Source organism: Protomyctophum parallelum, assembly GCF_964188405.1.
Source record: "Protomyctophum parallelum genome assembly, chromosome: 2".
Lineage (NCBI taxonomy): Eukaryota > Metazoa > Chordata > Actinopteri > Myctophiformes > Myctophidae > Protomyctophum > Protomyctophum parallelum.
Genome location: NC_139699.1, coordinates 43,612,420 through 43,632,173, shown reverse-complemented (window position 1 = coordinate 43,632,173; position 19,754 = coordinate 43,612,420). Strand labels below are relative to the sequence as shown.

At 41.6% G+C, this 19,754-nt stretch overlaps 1 protein-coding gene across 1 annotated transcript in view; it reads right to left on the bottom strand.

The window, feature by feature from the left end:
* Positions 1-6,180: 6,180 nt before the first annotated feature.
* The window catches only part of otog (otogelin), a gene marked incomplete at both ends in the record, with an annotated part of 90,914 nt that continues 77,340 nt past the window's right edge, over positions 6,181-19,754 (bottom strand). The window contains 12 exons of the mRNA XM_083759315.1: positions 6,181-6,381; positions 7,042-7,121; positions 9,175-9,246; positions 10,796-10,841; positions 11,591-11,710; positions 12,506-12,610; positions 12,725-12,906; positions 13,159-13,234; positions 14,251-14,291; positions 17,581-17,685; positions 18,069-18,173; positions 19,465-19,680. Coding sequence (XP_083615441.1) covers positions 6,181-6,381; positions 7,042-7,121; positions 9,175-9,246; positions 10,796-10,841; positions 11,591-11,710; positions 12,506-12,610; positions 12,725-12,906; positions 13,159-13,234; positions 14,251-14,291; positions 17,581-17,685; positions 18,069-18,173; positions 19,465-19,680 — 1,349 coding nt within the window. The remainder of the gene's footprint in view (positions 6,382-7,041; positions 7,122-9,174; positions 9,247-10,795; positions 10,842-11,590; positions 11,711-12,505; positions 12,611-12,724; positions 12,907-13,158; positions 13,235-14,250; positions 14,292-17,580; positions 17,686-18,068; positions 18,174-19,464; positions 19,681-19,754) is intronic.

Below are 19,754 nucleotides of genomic sequence, written 5' to 3'. Positions count from 1 at the left end.
CCATTTATGCATGAGTTATGTATTAATGTAGTTATCAAATAAGTTAACTATATCTTTAACTAAGGCATGAGAATTCCAATTCGCGAAATTTGGAGATATGGTAGAGGGCCATGCCAAACGGTGAGGATGCGAAGCCCACAACCATTGGCCAAAGGGTGGAGCTATATTGAAAATGCAAACTTTGACCACGCATAGCTCATGAACCGTTTGACCGTCAGCAATGAAACCTCGACACACATATGCGTCTCCTCATGCCGAACAAGTATCGTGCTCTTACTTTTGACCTCTGACCTTTAGATCACCCGCCATTTTGAATTATATGAAAATCAATTAAAATGCATCTCCTCCCCTTAAAAAATTAAGCTTTTATGAGCCAATGAAAATTGCCGTTTTGTGAAATTTTGTTTTTACTTTGTTTTGTTTTACTGCCTGTGGCTTTGCTGACCTCTGCAATCACCTGAGAGTTCTGGCTGCCACAACCTGTGTCAGCTGTTCTTGATTATTTGCAGGCTAGTTGTGGCCAGCAGCTCATTGTCTCCCAAACACCCAGACTTAACAGTTGTGTTCCCTTTTTGTTGCTGTTATTAGTTAAGTTTCAGATGGGCTGGTCGTAAGTATTCTTTTGGGTGTCCATCAGTCCCTGTTTTGCAATGCAGGATTTTAAATAAATGTGTAATATCTTTGTAAACTTTTGATCTGACTTTGTGTCCTTTTATGTTAGCCCTTGGTTGAGCCAAGTTTAAAGGGCCATAACAATGCTAGAAACTGATTTGTTTAGTGGGAAACAAGAACTTGATCCTGATCAAATCAGGTTCTTTACTCATGAATTGATAGATTATTTGATGTTGTACAACAGTGATTTTGAAACAAAGACTGAGTTCGACACCTGGCCTTTCAGTTCAGGTTTTTGTGTCCTGAAAGGATTCCCTTGCATGGATGGTTCTTGTTAGGTAGGGATAGGTCGAGCCTGGCTCATGGACTATTCACATCACCATGGTGCATCGGCAAGAATGTGTAGACAAGGAGATTCCGTTTAAGCCTTTATTTCCATTGCACAGACACACATTTCGATTTGAGCAAGGAGGTGGTGAGGCATCACAGTTATGGTTTTTATTCAGTGACGCATAACCGTGGCCTGCTGAGACTCGAGAGCAGAGGGCTCTCAGCTGGTTGCTACTGCTGAGAGTCCAAAAATGGACTGAGGGAATAGGCAGCATTATATACCAGGCCACTGATTGAGGAGTAAGTGAGAGCAGGTGTGATTACTGATTGGGATTGACAGCACGTGAGGTGGGTGGGTCCACATGGAATAGGCCAGGGGGAGGGTTGTTGCTGCTCACTAGGATGACTCTTTTCTACAGTTCTAGTACCGGATGGTATACCCAGACCTGGCGAGCCGACCCGGAACTCTGAACCCCCCTTCATCCACAAATGTGGTAATCTGGTTCTCCAAATTGGAGAAAGAGACTGCTTTCCCTGAACTGAATAGGAACTGAACTGGGACTTTTCAAGTCAACAACTTAAAGTGGGCCCCATTTGTTTGTTTTTCATGAATGTTCAAAGCTGTTTATTTTCTCTGAAGTTTAAGTTAGTTTTTCAGTTAACCTTTAATCCCTGTTTCAGACTCATTTAATTGGTTTTCACTCATTGAGCTCCTCATCCGATTCTGGTATATTTTCTGGTTTATACGCAGTCAATTCATAAATCTTTATAGTTATACCCACCTTATCATTAGTTATCCTTGCGCAACTTGCTACAAAAACAATGAATGATTTTGCTTGTTAGCTCGGTAGGTAGAGCTCTTGCCTTTGCAACACAAGGTCATGGGTTCAAATCTGGGAACCGCCAACTCGGTGTATGAGTCTTCAAGAACCCTTACCTGCCCCCCACTATAAAAAAAAACGACCCTGTCACAATTCAATGGTTTTTTTCTCAAGTTTAGTCTTCCATGTTTCTTATGCATATTATTCTTATTGCTTATTGCTTATTGCCTTCCTGCTTGGTCCTGCCTTATCGCTGCTTGCAGCGATTTGTTTCTAGTTTATTCTTCTCTTTATACTATAAACCAATGTAAATTTTATGTATTTTAAAATACATATTTTTACTACCACCGCGTCTCAGAACAAGGCAGGTCCAGTGCATCACAGGAGCGGGACTGTGTACAGCAGCGAAGGAGGAGAGGACACTGGAGCATAGTCTCAAAATACAAGATCTGAAAGTGTCCGTCCCAGCCAAATACAAATGAGAAAATACGAAAAAGTATTTCAAATACTTATTTCAAATACATGCATTAATAAATATACAATAGTGACCATGTCTGGTGGTGGGGCAGGTACTTTAATTACCACTGTGCCACCCGAGCTCGTGCACACACACACACACACACACACACACACCTGACGGTTGCCTTTTCCTTGAAAACACAATGACAAGTATATTACTACTGTATACAGTATTTATAAGCTACTTGTAAGTTGACACAGTTTAACGGAAACCCTGGTAAAACCAATGCATACAGTATTCATCTGTTTTATGAGGAAATATTTATTGAAAACACAAATGTACATTTGTATGGTACAAATTCAGTTCGACCCTGCTATCCTCATGTGCTGTTCAAAAGACAAAATCAATACAACAATAATGGATTAGATAAAGTCAAACAGGCTCTGACCCAAAATAATAATACATGCATCCATCTAAAAAAACACACACAAAACAAAAGTTACCAAGTTCACCAAGTCCTTCAAAGTGAGTAACTTGTGCTTAACCAGAATTTATTTGTGTCTGAAATTTGATCATGAAATAAAAAGCGAAATGAATGAATTTGTGACTTCTATTGTCAGTGTAGCCATGGGTTTAGTGCTCTGGGGGTTCAATCAATTCAAGGCCAAACATTAGGGCTAAATGCTCTCCGACAACACCGTTGCGGACACAATTAAAAGGGGTTCTGCTAGATTGTTGTCAAATAAATAAATAAAGTGCTCCACGTAGAGTTTATTCAGAATAATCTTAGCAATACCTTCGCTACCATTGATTATATAAGGTATATTTATTGATATCACCCGATATACAACATATTGAATTATTAATATTTCTTCCTAAAAAGTCAAGTATCTATAGAATGTAATAAAGAGAAAATATTTCAACAAAGACTTTACTTATTTACAAACAAGGCACAACATGAAGAATTGTGGGTAAATATTTGTTACTAAAAATACACAACATAAATATGAAGTGAGGGGAGGTGATGCCTGATTCTCAAATACACAACATAAATATGAAGTGAGGGGAGGTGATGCCTGATTCTCAAATACACAACATAAATATGAAGTGAGGGGAGCTGATGCCTGATTCTCAAATACACAACATAAATATGAAGTGAGGGGAGGTGATGTCTGATTCTCAAATACACAACATAAATATGAAGTGAGGGGAGGTGATGTCTGATTCTCAAATACACAACATAAATATGAAGTGAGGGGAGGTGATGTCTGATTCTCAAATACACAACATAAATATAACGTGAGGGGAGATGATGTCTGATTCTCAAATACACAACATAAATATGAAGTGAGGGGAGGTGATGTCTGATTCTCAAATACACAACATAAATATGAAGTGAGGGGAGATGATGTCTGATTCTCAAATACACAACATAAATATAACGTGAGGGGAGGTGATGTCTGATTCTCAAATACACAACATAAATATAACGTGAGGGGAGATGATGCCTGATTCTCAAATACACAACATAAATATGAAGTGAGGGGAGGTGATGTCTGATTCTCAAATACACAACATAAATATGAAGTGAGGGGAGATGATGTCTGATTCTCAAATACACAACATAAATATAACGTGAGGGGAGGTGATGTCTGATTCTCAAATACACAACATAAATATAACGTGAGGGGAGATGATGCCTGATTCTCAAATACACAACATAAATATGAAGTGAGGGGAGGTGATGTCTGATTCTCAAATACACAACATAAATATGAAGTGAGGGGAGATGATGTCTGATTCTCAAATACACAACATAAATATAACGTGAGGGGAGGTGATGTCTGATTCTCAAATACACAACATAAATATGAAGTGAGGGGAGGTGATGTCTGATTCTCAAATACACAACATAAATATAACGTGAGGGGAGGTGATGTCTGATTCTCAAATACACAACATAAATATGAAGTGAGGGGAGATGATGTCTGATTCTCAAATACACAACATAAATATAACGTGAGGGGAGGTGATGTCTGATTCTCAAATACACAACATAAATATTAAGTGAGGGGAGATGATGCCTGATTCTCAAATACACAACATAAATATTAAGTGAGGGGAGGTGATGCCTGAATCACACCTCCTTGGTTTTCTAGTTCTCTGTTTCGTTTTGTAATTTTGTTTGTTACCGGGGGAGGTATTTTTACTCCCAGATAAATAGTGAGTAGCCTTAAAGATGGAGTGCCGTGATTTTTCTGTTTTGCATGTGTCTATGGAGTTAACATTACTCTAATAGACCCCCAATAATATTCAAATATGTCTTGCCTGTATATTTTTGGTTTCTTCCTGAAAGCTGAAAGCCTTTGAGTCAAAATCCCCAATCGAAATAACACCATTTTAGTGACATCATAACCCTAACCCCTCCCCTAACCCCTCCCACATTATCATACAACAACAGCTGGGGGCGAGGCTTAAGTTCAGGTGGGCGGTGCTAAGGTGAAAACCAGGTATACATAATGAACTGGTGGGTGTGGCCACATTAAAACATCATTGTAACACTTTCTGTACACTTCTTTGAAATAAATCTTATGTAGTATAATCATAGTACCCGGTGATCATGTTTTGGTGTGGGAAAAACAATCATGGTACTCCATCTTTAACAGAGCTGTGAGGGATGGGGGTCTTCTTAACAGTAGGTATGTCCTGTTCATCACACCAGCTTTATATTCTCTTTTAACTAAACTAGACAAACTTCCAGTGGTTGAACTATGTGTGGAAAAAGAATAACTTTGTTAAAGTTATATTATAGTTAGTATAGTATATTGTACAGGAGGATAACATAGTTTCAAGGAGCTATTAATCAAGATCACCTTTTGGTTTGCCCTGCGTGCCTGTTGTTTTTTTATTAATATATTTTTTATCCCACGATTTTGTAACCCATTTTTCACCCCTGTGTCAATCGTCTAATGTGATCCTGGGCTCTACACACCCTCCACCAACCTAGTCCCCTGGGGGACAAGGGGAGAGCAACGGACTTGAACTCATGCTTCCTTCATGCCTGAGTGTCCAAGTTGCTCCTTTCGACCTAACAGGGGGGAGTTTCCCTGGTTGGACGTAGCGCGTGGAAGGAACATGTTATTCCAACCAGTTCCTTTCCCCTCCATCAGGCGCCCCGGCTGGCCAGGGGGAGGCAGTTTAGTGACCAGGATTACTGCATGTTTTTTGTGAGGGTACCTACCCTAGGGGACACGGGGAGAACATGCAAACTCCACACAGAAAGGCCCTTTCGCCAACCCCGCCTTCGGGTATGGGCACTGATGACGTGGAGGAGAAAACACGCCGCCAGCACCCACAGCGTCCCGAGCGGGAATGGAACCCAGGACCTTCTAGCTGTGAGGCGACAGCACTACCAACTGTGCCACCGTGCCCATGCGTGCCTGTTGTTCACGAGACATTCAAGTAGAACTCTGTGACTGTGTGTCTGTATGTAGCACAGCATGTCTATGTGTATGAATGAATGTATGCACAATGAAATCATCAGTGTTCATTTATCCATTTTGTTACATTTGTACACACATGAACATGGACCGGAACATGGGGGGGGGGGGGGGGGGCACATTTCCTTAAATTGTGATATTATCAAATATCAAACATGAGAGTTTACATTTCCCAAGAGGAAATACATGCATTTAAGACTTAATTCAGTCTGACCAAAAGCAGGGAAAACATATCCCCTAGCTGTGATAAAAAAAAAAGATCGGCCAAAGTGGAGATATATCAAAAGCATCGGCATGTAATCCACCCCCCATTCCCCCCATGCAAATCCAACCCTGTTTATTTGTGTGAGTGTCTGTGTGTGTGTATGTGTGTGCGTGTGTGTGTGTGTGTGTGTGTGTGTGTGTGTGTGTGTGTGTGTGTGTGTGCGTGCGTGCGTGCGTGGGTGCATGAGTGTGCCTAGGACCACTGACAGGAGCAGTCTGTGGGTTCCTGGATGGAGTAGCTGACCCAGGTGGAGTTCCCGCTGCAGTAGAGCTGCACGGAGCGCCGCTGGAGGCCCATCTCCCGGCAGCACTTGCAGAAGCGGGCGTACGTGTTGATGTTGTAGTTGTAGATGCTGGCCGACGGACACTTCCCGTCACATGACACTATGTTCACCTGCAACGAGGTCCAAGGACAAGCGCTTGTTGAATTACGACGACACGCACTTCGAAGTAGAGTAGTCAGGCACTACTGCTATTTTAACTATTCAAAAATGTTTTGCAAAATAGTAAAAAAGGCAAAGAAGTTTAGGGATAAGGGGTTTAGCGGTGACGAAGATGGAGCCCTATGTGCCCTATGGGACAAACATTGAGCCCTATGGGCTCCATTCTTGTCTCATTTTTATAAAGCCACAATTTGGGGTTTTAGGAGTGGGGAAAGGGTGTTCCCCCACTAAAGTCGGTATTTTGGTTACCTGTCTAAATCCCTTAAACACCTCCGTTACCCGTTATATTATGCATAGGCCTATAGGTGTGGTTTGGGCGTTGCAATAATGAAACCAAATGTAACCAATCACCAGTCTTGGCTTTAAGAGATCCCTTAACCGTTGCCCGTTAGTGCTATATTGCTTCATAGCCGCTGCCCTGAAGTCTCACTGACCACAGATTAGACTGGGCCAGCTGTGAACTGACGTGGCCCAGTGGACCCTGCGCCGGTGAGAGTAGTGAAGGTTTTGTATCTAAGACTGATAATAACAAGTATGATATGATGAGAATATATAAGAGAAGATAACATCAGCATCATCGTGACAGTATTCATGATGGTCTTCCGACATACCGGCCTGTTACTGCGGCAGTCATTCTTTCGGATCGTCATCCTCACTGTCACCTTCTGACACGACTTGCCATCTTCTTTACCTGTTCACACAAAATAACAAACAGCCAAATTGAGATGGCTAGGAGTCATTAAAACAGGGAGAGAATGTTTCCAAAACTCTCAGGGTTAAAAAAAAAATCCAGACTTTACTGCGAGAGCCTGGAAGAAAAAGCAGGCTCTTGCAAATACATGCAGGAGTTTTCCAAGTTGGTTGCTTATTTTTAGTAGAAGGATGAGATAGGGAACAGCAGGGCAGAAAGCAAAGGTTATAGGTCATGATCCATTTGTGCAGGATGTATTTATTTAATTGATTCTGTGATGTCATAATTGCGTCCATGTTGTACCCATGTGTTTGTGGATGGTGGCAATTGAGCCATTGGCGGTCGTGTCAATCAACAAGAGGGCAGTCAAAAGTTACTTGATGATGCCAGTATCGTCTAGTTAGTACATCATAAAAGGTTTTTATTCAGTTATGCTGTGATTTTTGATAGTGTGTTATTTTATCAAGTTTAAGAGAATGTTAAAAGGACCATACCGGTGGTCTGGCATGTTTAGCCCACTATGAATCACATCTGGTCTACTGCGGACCATTTGTTTGATTTTCCAAGAAGACTTCATGCCACTATTTTGTCATTGCTGTCATTGTGTTTGAATGTATTTCAAAACCTCACAGTGAGGTTTAGAAAATGTAAACATATATGTGAAATCAAAAGATATATCAATAAACAGGTATGTTTATGTATGATAGGTCGAATGTGAATAGACAAAGACATGTATTGACGTTGGTATGATCCTTTTTAAGGTCTGAAGCACAGAGCCCTTTAAAGGGGTAGTTCAGCACAAACAAAATGACTAGTTTTCTATCAATTACACACCGCATGAAGCCTGGAGTTCATGCAGATTTGGGTTTTTTTGGTCGAATTCCTGAGTCAATAATTTGATGACGTCGGTCATCAAATTATTGGCTTAACTTTTGGGTGAACTACTCCTTTAAGTTAGGTAAGTGGAAGCATGCCCTCTCTCAGTTGAAGAACAACAACGATGCCCTAGGTCCCTAGTCCCTAGGTCCCTAGTCCCGGCCCCTAGGTCCCTATGTCCCTAGTCCCTAGGTCCCTAGGTCCCTATGTCCCTAGTCCCTAGATCCTAGTCCCTAGGTCACTAGGTCCTAGGGCCTAGGAGAAGACATCCACCTCATGTCATGTGAGGAGGACATGAGAGATCTGTGCTAATGTGGCTGGGATTTTAAAGTAACTGTCAAACAAAAGCTTTGTTATACTGTAAAATGTAACAATGTATTATGCCTTTCGGAGGCTAACACACATTGGACTGTAGATGCAGTCCTCTAGTCTAAATGAACAGATGAATAAATAATCAATTGATGATCTAGCAGCAATTGTACAATTATTTCTGCTGTCCATCACACATAATTATGATCTGTCCAGATGGCAGAAAACATGGGCTAAGTTTTTACAGCTCAACTAAAGCTTGGCACATAATCATAAAACTGTGGCATAACTGTCATTCTTCATGCCAACATTCTTAGGGCTGTCATTTCCATACCAATCCATTTACTTTAAATGTTGTTGAGGCAGTGCTGCAGGCATGCAGTAAAAAGCAATGGAACCTCTACAGTGTACAGTATATACCATATTACCCAAGCAGATGACAGATCCCAACACCAAGGCCCACATCAGTAGCTGCTACACAGTACACACACACACACACACGCAGACATGCAGACATCTAAATGGAAACTACTTGGCCACTACCAACAGTACATTGTTGGCAATCAACAATGCACTGCCCTGACAGTGCAAAAATGGGGAAAGAGTTTAGCCATGTCATGTATGTGGTCCACAGAGAGAGGGAATGGGGTCTTAGGGATGGGGTGGACTATATTTGTTATACTTTGTAAAGAACGTCCTTTAAAGTTTTCTAAAGTTTGTCGCTATTTGTTACTTTTAGCATCTCATTTTGGAGGGAAGTACATTGTTGGATATCAACAATGGTGCTGGCAAGCCTTAGATTTTGTAGTTTGTTTTCCGTTTCGGTTTCTTTCTCTTTTTTGTTTATTTTTCAAGCCATGTTCGGTACCTCGTTCACAGTTTGTGTTAACTGTGGGTGTCAATGGACTAACTGGGAAAGGGAAGAGAGAGTATCCAGTACCTGGTAAGGGATTGGGTACATGAGGGTGAGCACATTAAACCACAAAACCCACATGCATGTCATCTTATGCTTTTCAATGAAGGATTCTAGCAAGGACTGGAGTCTATTTGGTTTGCACACATAATTCACTTAACATCATAAAAAGCACAATGCTTAATATCTTTCAATATTGCTTTTGAATGAATAAAATCATATTTCTCATTATTTTTTGCAACGAATGCTGGGGTTCACTGAAAAGCATGCCAAAGGTTCCTAATGTACGTACAAGTGTCATTACACGTTACACAGTAGACACATATCTGAAGCTGACTTTGTAACAAAAGAACACTTTGGTAAACAGGAACAATACTATAGGTCTCCAGGGTAAACCCCTTGTTCACACCTAATCCGTTGAGTGTGTTGTTCTCAGGTGAAGTCAGATGAACAGAATTTACTAACCATGTTCAATTTGGATTCAAGTTGAATTATCATTAACTGCTTAGACGTCAGGGGGGGGGGGGGGGGATAGGTGTGGTAGGTGGCGAGTGCCAGCTAAATGTGCAACATGAGCAGAGAAGAAGAGGTTTTGCTGTTTTGCCTGAAAGTGAAAGTACTCATACCCGTACACCCGGCTCTGCTGAGGCCCACGGAGGCCTAGTAGCGAAGCGATCATTGTTTTGATTAGCGGGAGCTTGAATTAATGTTTTATTAGGCTCCGATCATGCCTACTTCATCTCATTATGAGCTATAATGTCAATAAATGACAATGGGGCATTCACTTCTAGTCATTTTTACTAGTTGATTAGTTGCCTATTTTACTAGTTGTTTAACTACCTATTATGTAAAAAATAATATATATATATATATATATATATATATATATATTTGTACATTTAAAAACTGTGTACTGTGTAACTATAAAACTATAAAATCGGGAAAGAAAATATGTTTTTTTTCTTAACAACTAGTCAACTAGCAATGGAGCTAAAATAAGGTAATAATTTATTTATTTTAAATCTCGATTAAAGCTAATTTATCAAATCTCTGTATTCCGTCCCTGGCTACCTGTGCAAAGATAAATTAATCTCGTTATCTCGGGCAAGGCTACGGGAGAGTTAAACAGTGATTACTGAATCATTACAGATGCATTGTGTTGCGATATAGACTAGAGGTGTTGGTATACTTCTGAGTTGATAATGCAGGCATACAATGAAATCAAATTCGTGGGAAATATCTTTTGCTTTTCTTTTGTTAAGAAAATATTTGATCAAACAAATATTGCAAAAATGTGAAACACGTCAGTAATATTGTAATCAATAATCATACCCAATTTTGTCTCAATGTGTGATTTTGCAACAACAGAAATACATTACGGATTAGGTGTGAGCCCCCCTTTTTAAGCAAACGAAAATATATCAGCCACGATTTACAATGTTCAAAAAAGTGCATGGCTAAAACCGACTGAAGGGCAAACATGTATTTGTGAGAAAACATGTTAAAGCAGCGGTGAAGAGGTTCTATTGTAGCTACAGTACAGTACAGTATAGACACTTGTCAATCAATCACTTACATATCTTGCAGCATCCGTCCATGTAACTTACTATACTCCCAGCAACCTGAGTCAAGAAAACAGTCACATAGGTTATAACCATTTGCCTATTTTGGGCATGCATTAGGTATCCGGAGAACTTGCCAGTTTACCGATTTAGTGCATTTTAGTTTTACTTCAACTTCATTTAAATTGCATTGAATTGAGAGAGAGAGGTTAGTTGTTTAGAGTTAACACTAAAGAAAGTAGGAATGCTAAAAGTATAAAAATCCAAAGTACCGAAACAATGGAATTCATTAGTAAACAATTCCTGAAATGGTTATCATTGGTATTCTCACCTTTCACCATCACCTAGCTGACCATTGAATTGGACAAAATAATCTGATCACTCTGGAAATTAACTATAACATCTGTGAGTTTGACATAGTACACAGCATGTTAGCATAACGATGAAGACATTGATGAAGAATGTTCGCCGTGGCGACTTGGTAAACTGGCGAGTTCTCTGGTATTCATGCATTATTATACAACAATACAAACTCAAACACTACAGCAAAAAGCTTGTAGTTGTGCTATTTCTGTCGTGTGACAATAAAGGCCCTGACACTAGAAAGTGCCAGACACTAGTCTTACTCTTCACCCAATACTTTTAACTGCTGAAGGCACACTGGAGGCGTCGAGTGGGTGCGTCAAAACCTATTGACGTGTCCAAGAACACAGTTCTATTTCCGAGTGTTGATACAGGGCACAGATCACAAAAAACACGTGTATAATGGCATAACACCCGTTTTCATTTGTGTGTGTGTGCGTGCTGACCTTCATACACTCTGTCTCATTGAAGGGAGGGCAGTTGTAGGGGTAGCTGATCAGCGTGGGCCCTGCCTGAGTGTCTGAGCAGTCATACCTCATACAGTTAGACGTCCATGTCTTCCCAGGCTGTAAACACAGAGCAACAACACCAAAAATGTAATAATTCCGTTATCTCATTCCATAACTCATCCCTCCCTACCTCCCTCCCTCGCTTCCTTCCATAATAATTAAGAAGAAGAATTTCTAACCCTATGCTTGACCTTTTATTCCTATTTTTATCTTCATGTGTCTTGTATTGTGTCTGATATGTTATGACCTAAACTGTAAAGCACTTTATTTCCGTCCTGCCTGTGAAGCACTTTGAACGGCAACTCTGTATGAAAGGTGCTGTACCAGTAAGACGCCTGAGGGCGAGAAGACCTCGCCCTTTAGGGCGAGAAGATGTCGCGTGCACTCATCCGCCTGGGTGACAGCAGACTGTTGGGCGAGCGCTGGCGCTTTGGCATGGGGGGGTCAGATCAACATGGAAGGAATTCTGTACTGGCCATATATTGAGCGTGTCTTGAGTGTATTTATTGCGACCGGAGGTCGCAGTCAACTATGGAATCACGCATTTCCCGTCAGTGTGTGTGTTGGTTGCCCTACCTGGGCCCTCATCAAACCCTGTACACTCAAGAGAATGTCCCCGCTACAACCCTTAGATCTTAGATGTCAGAACAGCTGACCTGTTCTGACATTCCATATATGTTGATCTGACCTCATCAAACCCTGTACACTCAAGACATGCTCCTTATAATATAAGGAGCCATATTATGGCCAGTACAGAATTAATTCCATGTTGGTCTGACCCCCCATGCCCAGCAGTCTGCCGTCAACGAGGCGGATGCGTTAATTCTCGCCCTCAGGCGCCTTCCATCCTACCTTGTGCAGCACTGTCGTTCCATTCTCATTCACTTGCAAACAGGAGACGTTCCTGCAGACGCCACAGCAGGTCTGCTGGTCTCTAGGTGGGATGTACACCTGATTCTGAAAAAGACAAAACACACATCCATGCAAACTCTCTGTTTTACCGTGTATATATATATCATATATATACCAAATCAATCCATTACAACTGTGGTTCTTCCCGAGCGTACGTACAGGCAGGCAGGATGCAGAGCAGTTGATGCTGACGGTGCGTATGTGGTAGTATCCGCTGACGGGGTCCTGAGTGCGGGTACACTGAGTCGTGTGGCAAAGACCGTCCTCGCTGTGCTCCGCCAGTGTCTGTCCGGGACGCATCACGCCCAGCGCACCGTCCTGCAGGCACACCGCGTCGCGCACTGAAAACGCACGCAGGCATGCACGCACGCACACACACACCACACACACGGAAACACACACAGGTCAGACGGTTTGAGTTTATTTAGGATGCCACGTCACCACGTGGTAACAGTTTTCCTTCCTGCTGTTTACAGAGAACATAAACAAAATGTTAAGAAAATTCAATGAAACATTTAAACAGGGTTAACGCATAAAGAAATATGGTGAGAGGACAGACGTGAGAAACCAGCCACACACGCACAAATGCTTACCACACTTGTATCTTTTACAAGAACACTGGTTCTGCGAGTCCACCATGGCGGCCCTGTCCAGTTGTGTCGTTTCTCCCTTCATAAAACACATAAAGCTAATTGGCATGAAATGGTAAACCTTCGTTACAAGTCATGTTGCCAACAGAACACTCATGTTGGACAGACAGACAGACAGACAGACAGACAGACAGACAGACAGACAGACAGACAGACAGACAGACAGACAGACAGACAGACAGACAGACAGACAGACAGACAGACAGACAGACAGACAGACAGACAGACAGACAGACAGACAGACAGACAGACAGACAGACAGACAGACAGACTAAAGGACAGACAGACTAAAGGACAGACATGACAGACTAAAGGACGGACAGGACACATATGCAATAATGCTCTTCCAAGTGGCTTGCCCCTTAGGCGTAAACATTTGATTGTTTGTCAAAATCTCGACTTGATGGGATTTCACCCAATTTGGATTGGAAGAACCACACACTGAAGCATCATATTCACACTTCCACATTTGGTCAAATCATTGCAGCTTTTTACTGAAAATGTTTATAAATCGGCGCTGACATCACCTTTTCAAATGACTTATACTCGATCTCTTGTCCACTATAACATTTTAGTCTAGTTTTTATTTGTTGACAAAATCGTCAGTATATTTAGTCTTAGTTTTAGTCATCATAGCTTTCAATAGTTTTCATGTAGTTTCCGTTTAGTTTTCGTCAGTGGAAAAAGGTAGTCGATGAACATTTTTCATCTTAGTTTTAGTAGACGAAAACAACACTGGATAGTAGCAAATGTCAAATAGTCCAGGCGTTTTTCAAGCACCTGGTTAACAAATGGCATGGTTAAGAAGCTAAGCAAGAAATGGTATGGTTAGGAAGCTAAGCAAGAAATGGTACGGTTAGGAAGCTAAGCAAGAAATGGTATGGTTAGGAAGCTAAGCATCTTCTAAAAACAGAAATGGTATGGTTAGGAAGCTAAGCATCTTCTAACAACAGAAATGGTATGGTTAGGAAGCTAAGCATTTTCTAACAACACAAATCCAGATGTGTTTTCAGCTGCGTCAGCAGGTGAACCTACCGGGGAACATTTAGGACTGGCGATCTTCTCACAGGCACACTCTGGAAACACATAAAGAACATTAACATGTTTACTGAAAATACTGACATACGCACGCACGCACGCACACAGACACAGTACTTGGAAATAAGGATATTATTCTCTAGATAAATGGTGCATTGCTACATGGGGATTCAAAATAAATAAATACAAATACAGTCAATTTAGTTTAGATAAATAACCAAGCGAACAGGAAGATAATCACTACAAGTCAGAGGCAGCCTCATAACTGAAGTTCAGGAGCAGGACCACACCTCCAACGCAGCTACCTCCACCTCCTATCAAGCCACCTCCAATCGGGTCACCTCCACCTGTGTATATAAAGCCCATTCAACCCCCGGTTCTCCCTCTGTTCTCGCTTTCGTCATCCCTCCCCCCCACCCTAATTCTCATCCTACTCCCTCTAACATCTCCTAACAGATCCCTAAGTGGGGTTCGTTGTGCCCGGGAGCACGGCGGATACCCCAAGCCTCCCCACCTTGCTCAAATTACCCGACGTCCAGCTGGATGGCCAGACGACCCGTCGCGGGTCATCTTCGTTCCTTCCTTCATCGTGTCATGCATTTTTCGTTAATAAAATCTGTTAAATGTCCTCATTGGTGGTGTGGTCCTTGATAGTGAATACAGTATAATATACTGTATAAAAAGTTTGGCCTGGTAGATGCCGTCACAGGCCCCTCAAAATATTGATAATATAGAGGTAATATAGAGTAATATAGAGACATAATTGTTATTACGATACCTGGATGATGGCAATATTGTTACATCCCTATTATTTGCTACAGTACATCTCCATCTAGTCCAAGGTGTCAGAAACTGCATTCGTCGAAATGGCAAGCAACCATTTATATCAACATTATTACATTTCTGACAAACAGCAACACCTAACAATGCTGTTATCCAAGTTATGTGTACATATTCTAGTGCAAGTCAGAGTGAAAACACCAACACTGGTGGTGGCGTTTCATTAGCCTGGTTAATAAACCAGACCGAATCAGCCGTTGGCAAACATAAATTTGCGATATTAGTCTGGTTTATTAACCAGGCTAGCGTTTCACGGAGTCAGTCATGGAGTTTAACCACTTTCAAACCTGGTGCCCCTATTTTGTGATTATAGGCAAACATGTAAGTGTTTAAAATATATAAATATGGCTTAATAAAGGCGTTGGAGGTGAGGAGTCGTACCGCATGTGTAACTAGGACAGCACTGCTCTGGATGGGGCGTGGACACAACAGACATCCCTACTGGACAAACAGTCGGACGACACCTGTAAGGCTCACAGACTAGACACGCGCACGCACGCGCGCACGCACACACACACACACACACACACACACACAGTCACACACACAGTCACACACACACACACACACACACACACACACACACACACACACACACACACACACACACACACACACACACACACACACACACACACACACACACACACACACGGTATAAGGCAAAAACATTTCAAATGATTGTATAGTGTGTGTGTGTGTCTACAGTATGTCTGTCTATTGGTGTATTGATAGTTAAAGTAGTAGATATAGGCTATATTGTTACTGCCGGGAAAAGCATTACTTTTAAGGAAATGGACAAAATAACCTGTAGTGAATTCCAAAGGATCCACTGTATTTATTATTTCCCATTAAGACCTGAGGCTGATTCTATATCTATTTTTCTTTTCTTTAAAAAAAAAAGCTGTTTCTATGTCTGTGGTTCTCAAACGTTTTCATGTCAATGAACCACTAAATTGCGTGGTGCCCTTGCTTTTGTAACAAACGGGGGACCATGACATTAAAACCCATTTTGGGCGGGAACCCCTTTTGGTGTTTCAAGCATTATGTTATGTTAAGCTTGTAGATTAGATCTGCTATATATTTTTTTAATCGTGAAAATGTGGCACAAATCTTTGAATATATATTCTTTCAGATCAAACGTTTTTAACTCAAATCTTTGCTTCTGGGGGGTGGGGGGTTCCCTGGAACAACATATTTTCAGATGGGGGTCGGTGGCCAAATACATATAATTCAATAATGTTTGAGAACCACTGACATAGAAACATGGGTTTTTCTTGTGTCAGGTCTAAATGGATTAAAAAAATGTTGAGAATCACTACTTTAGGGTATTCTTGTTCTTACCACAGTGGTACAAAGGGCAGCATCGGTCTGTACTGTTGCCGATGCCGGTACTGTCTACCATCAACATCTCTCCCTCCTGACACTCTGTCACTCTGACCTCTGTACATGCACCACACACTGGGACGCACGCGCGCACACGCACACGCACACGCACACACACACACACACACACACACACACACACACACACACACACACACACACACACACACACACACACACACACACACACACACACACACACACACACACACACACACACACACACACACACACAAACTAATTGTATACCGATCCTAACTTTACAATTGACTACCGTAATCAAGTAGCGTGTTCAGTGCCTTGCTCAAGAAAACATCAACAGGACATATGTGATCGTTTACCGTAGAAGCCCATCTCCTACTGTAGTTACACCCCCTGTAATTATTATCCATCATTATTATCATCTATACAATAATATAGGGAAATAATCCAACATAATTAAACTAAGCCCAACCGCATATCTTGATGTGTATTCATGTAGGCCTTTATACAACTTTTCAAACAGAGTGAAAAAGTGTTCTATTAAGCAATTAAACACAAACACCTTATCTTGAAGTCACAGAAGAAAGAACAGGTAAAAGAGGAGATACAGGGTAAATAGTAGTATATTATGACAAGCCTACAGTATCAGATCTAATAATGTCAACAGATGAGCACCGACCCTACAGGGCAGCAACTCCCAACCTGTGTGCCAGGGACCACTGGTGGGGGTAGAAGTGGACTCCCAAATAATTGGAAAAACACTAAGATTGTATTGATAATTTAACAATAATATTTAAACGAAAAGAAAAAGAAAATGTCATGGTATATTTCCTTGACAACACTTGAAACCTTGAAAATGTTGTTTTCATTGTACTACTGTACTATACTAGCCTACATTAGCTCCATTGATCCAAGGCCAAGCCAGAATCCATTGATTGATCATTAAAATAAACATCCCACCCACCACTTTAAACGACAGCCAAATGACTGCCATGTTTATGTTAAGTGTTTCCAGATTTCCCCTGGTCCATAAATGGTCGTTTCTCAAACTTTTCTAGATCAGAGCTCTGCACTCTGTAGAGTTTGCGTCCCACCCATCTGACCCCTTATAGAACTTACTGCAGATGTGAGCCAGACAACAGCTTCCATCAGCTCTGGTGGCGATTAGAGTCTGGTCCTCTCGACACGTAGGGATGTCTGACTCACAAAACTCAGGATCACACTCTGACGCACGCAGACACACACACACACACACACACACACACACACACACACACACACACACACACACACACACACACACACACACACACACACACACACACAGTTGCATTATCTACGGTAAATGTGCTGGGTTGTCAGTTTATAGAGATTCTTCAAGTACCAATGTTTCTTCTTCTGTCCTACCAGGCAGGCAGTTAACTGCTTTTTACCCGATACATCTCGTATAGGTCTAATTAGTCACTAATTATTAGACATCTAGCTGCTAGATTAATCAAAGTAACTTAAGCAGCTTGGGTAGAAAATGAACAACTAAGTTAAGCTACAATTAGTGTTCCTGTACATTGTTAATGTTCAGAGAGCCTCAGTCTAATCAGTATACTCACCACATACATATTGAGGGCAGCAGGAGTGCTGTTTGTAGTAAGACACCAGCTTCTCTCCGTACTTACACACAGGAGGGGCCACGTCACAGAGCGTGTGGTTACAGACTGGAGAGACAGACATCACAGAGCGTGTGGTTATACAGACTGGAGAGACAGACATCACAGAGCGTGTGGTTATACAGACAATGGTAAGACGTCAAACACCATACTTCATTGACCGGGGTTCCCCCTGGTGTCTATCCTTGGCCCCCTTCCTTTTCTCCCTCTACACCAAAATCTCTTCGCAGGAAATATCTACAAGCTCACAACGGTGGCATTGCAACGGGTTAGTTTTGAGCTTGCAGATGTGCTGTTTCCGGCGAACGTTTGCCTATAGCATTTTTGCTCAAAGTTATTAAAAGAAACCTATTAGGACATGACCAGAATATGGATGCTAGGGTCAAGTGGTTAAGCGAAGAATGGAAACAACTCTACTCCCTTCATTTGATACCAATCCTAATTGAATCAAAATAAGTGTAAATTCAAGTGAACCTACCTAATGTACCTAATTAACAACAATTGAAAGCAAACAACAATTAAAAGTTAAACTATGGTCTCTATGGAACTGCGATTCCCCCACCCTACATGTTGCTAAATGTAGTTAAAGGTTTTATGACATTAATTTTCATTTATTTTTATTTTTTATTTTAGGTTTTATGACCTCAATTACACCCAAAAAACCTGAACTTTGAACATTCAGTGGATTTTCTGTGGTCTGAAGTTTTCTTTGGGGTTTTTTGGGCCTTTTGAGCTACAATGAAAACAGGCAACACAGTGAAACAGTGACATCTGCTGGCAAATCCCATTGACATATATGGGATTTGCAGTAAGTGATGTCACTTACTGCCGGCAAATCAGAGCACCTGTTTGAGCCAGAAAACCCCAGATCACAGAAAATCTACTGAATGTTAAAAGTTCATGTTTTTTGGGTGCAATTGAGATTAGAAAACCTAAAAAAAACAAGAACAATTCCAAAACCTTTTTTTTAATGTTACAATCCCTTTAATGTGTCAGCAGTAGCAAAGACGCTAGGCAGAGACCATCGGCATCCACATTGTTTTACATGTCTATAAAGAACGCCCACACCTCACAGACCTCACTCAGTAAACCAAATGGGACATAGCTAGTCTAACGTCACCTTACTCCAACTTCTGTAAACTAGCCAGCACATTCCATATTATAGACGAATTCAGAAACGGGTATCATGGTTGCAGCTTACGTATTTCCTGTAGGCGGACTCGACATAGCTGTGGGGTTTAAACCCTCGGCACAAATTATGTACAAAGTAAGGAATGAACTACTTCCTGTGAATATTCTAAATTTGTTCAAGGATAGGGAGGGACGCTATCAGCCTTACTGCAGGCTTTCTGCGGGCAGCAGCTGGTGTCGTCCGTGACGGCGAGGCTGATGACGATTTCCCCGACTCGACTGCACAGCGGCGGGACCACGGCGGAGCAGTTGTACTCGACGGGGACGATGGAGTCGTTGTCACAGCGGTACATGCAGCAGCCATCTTTGGACGCCTTCCACACCTCGCCGTCGGAACGAGGAGTGCCAGAGCTGTCTGTGCACGCTGCACAAAAACACTTTTCTTTAGATTTCTTCTTTGTGATTGTGCACAGTAAAAATGATCAGTGTTCGTCTAAC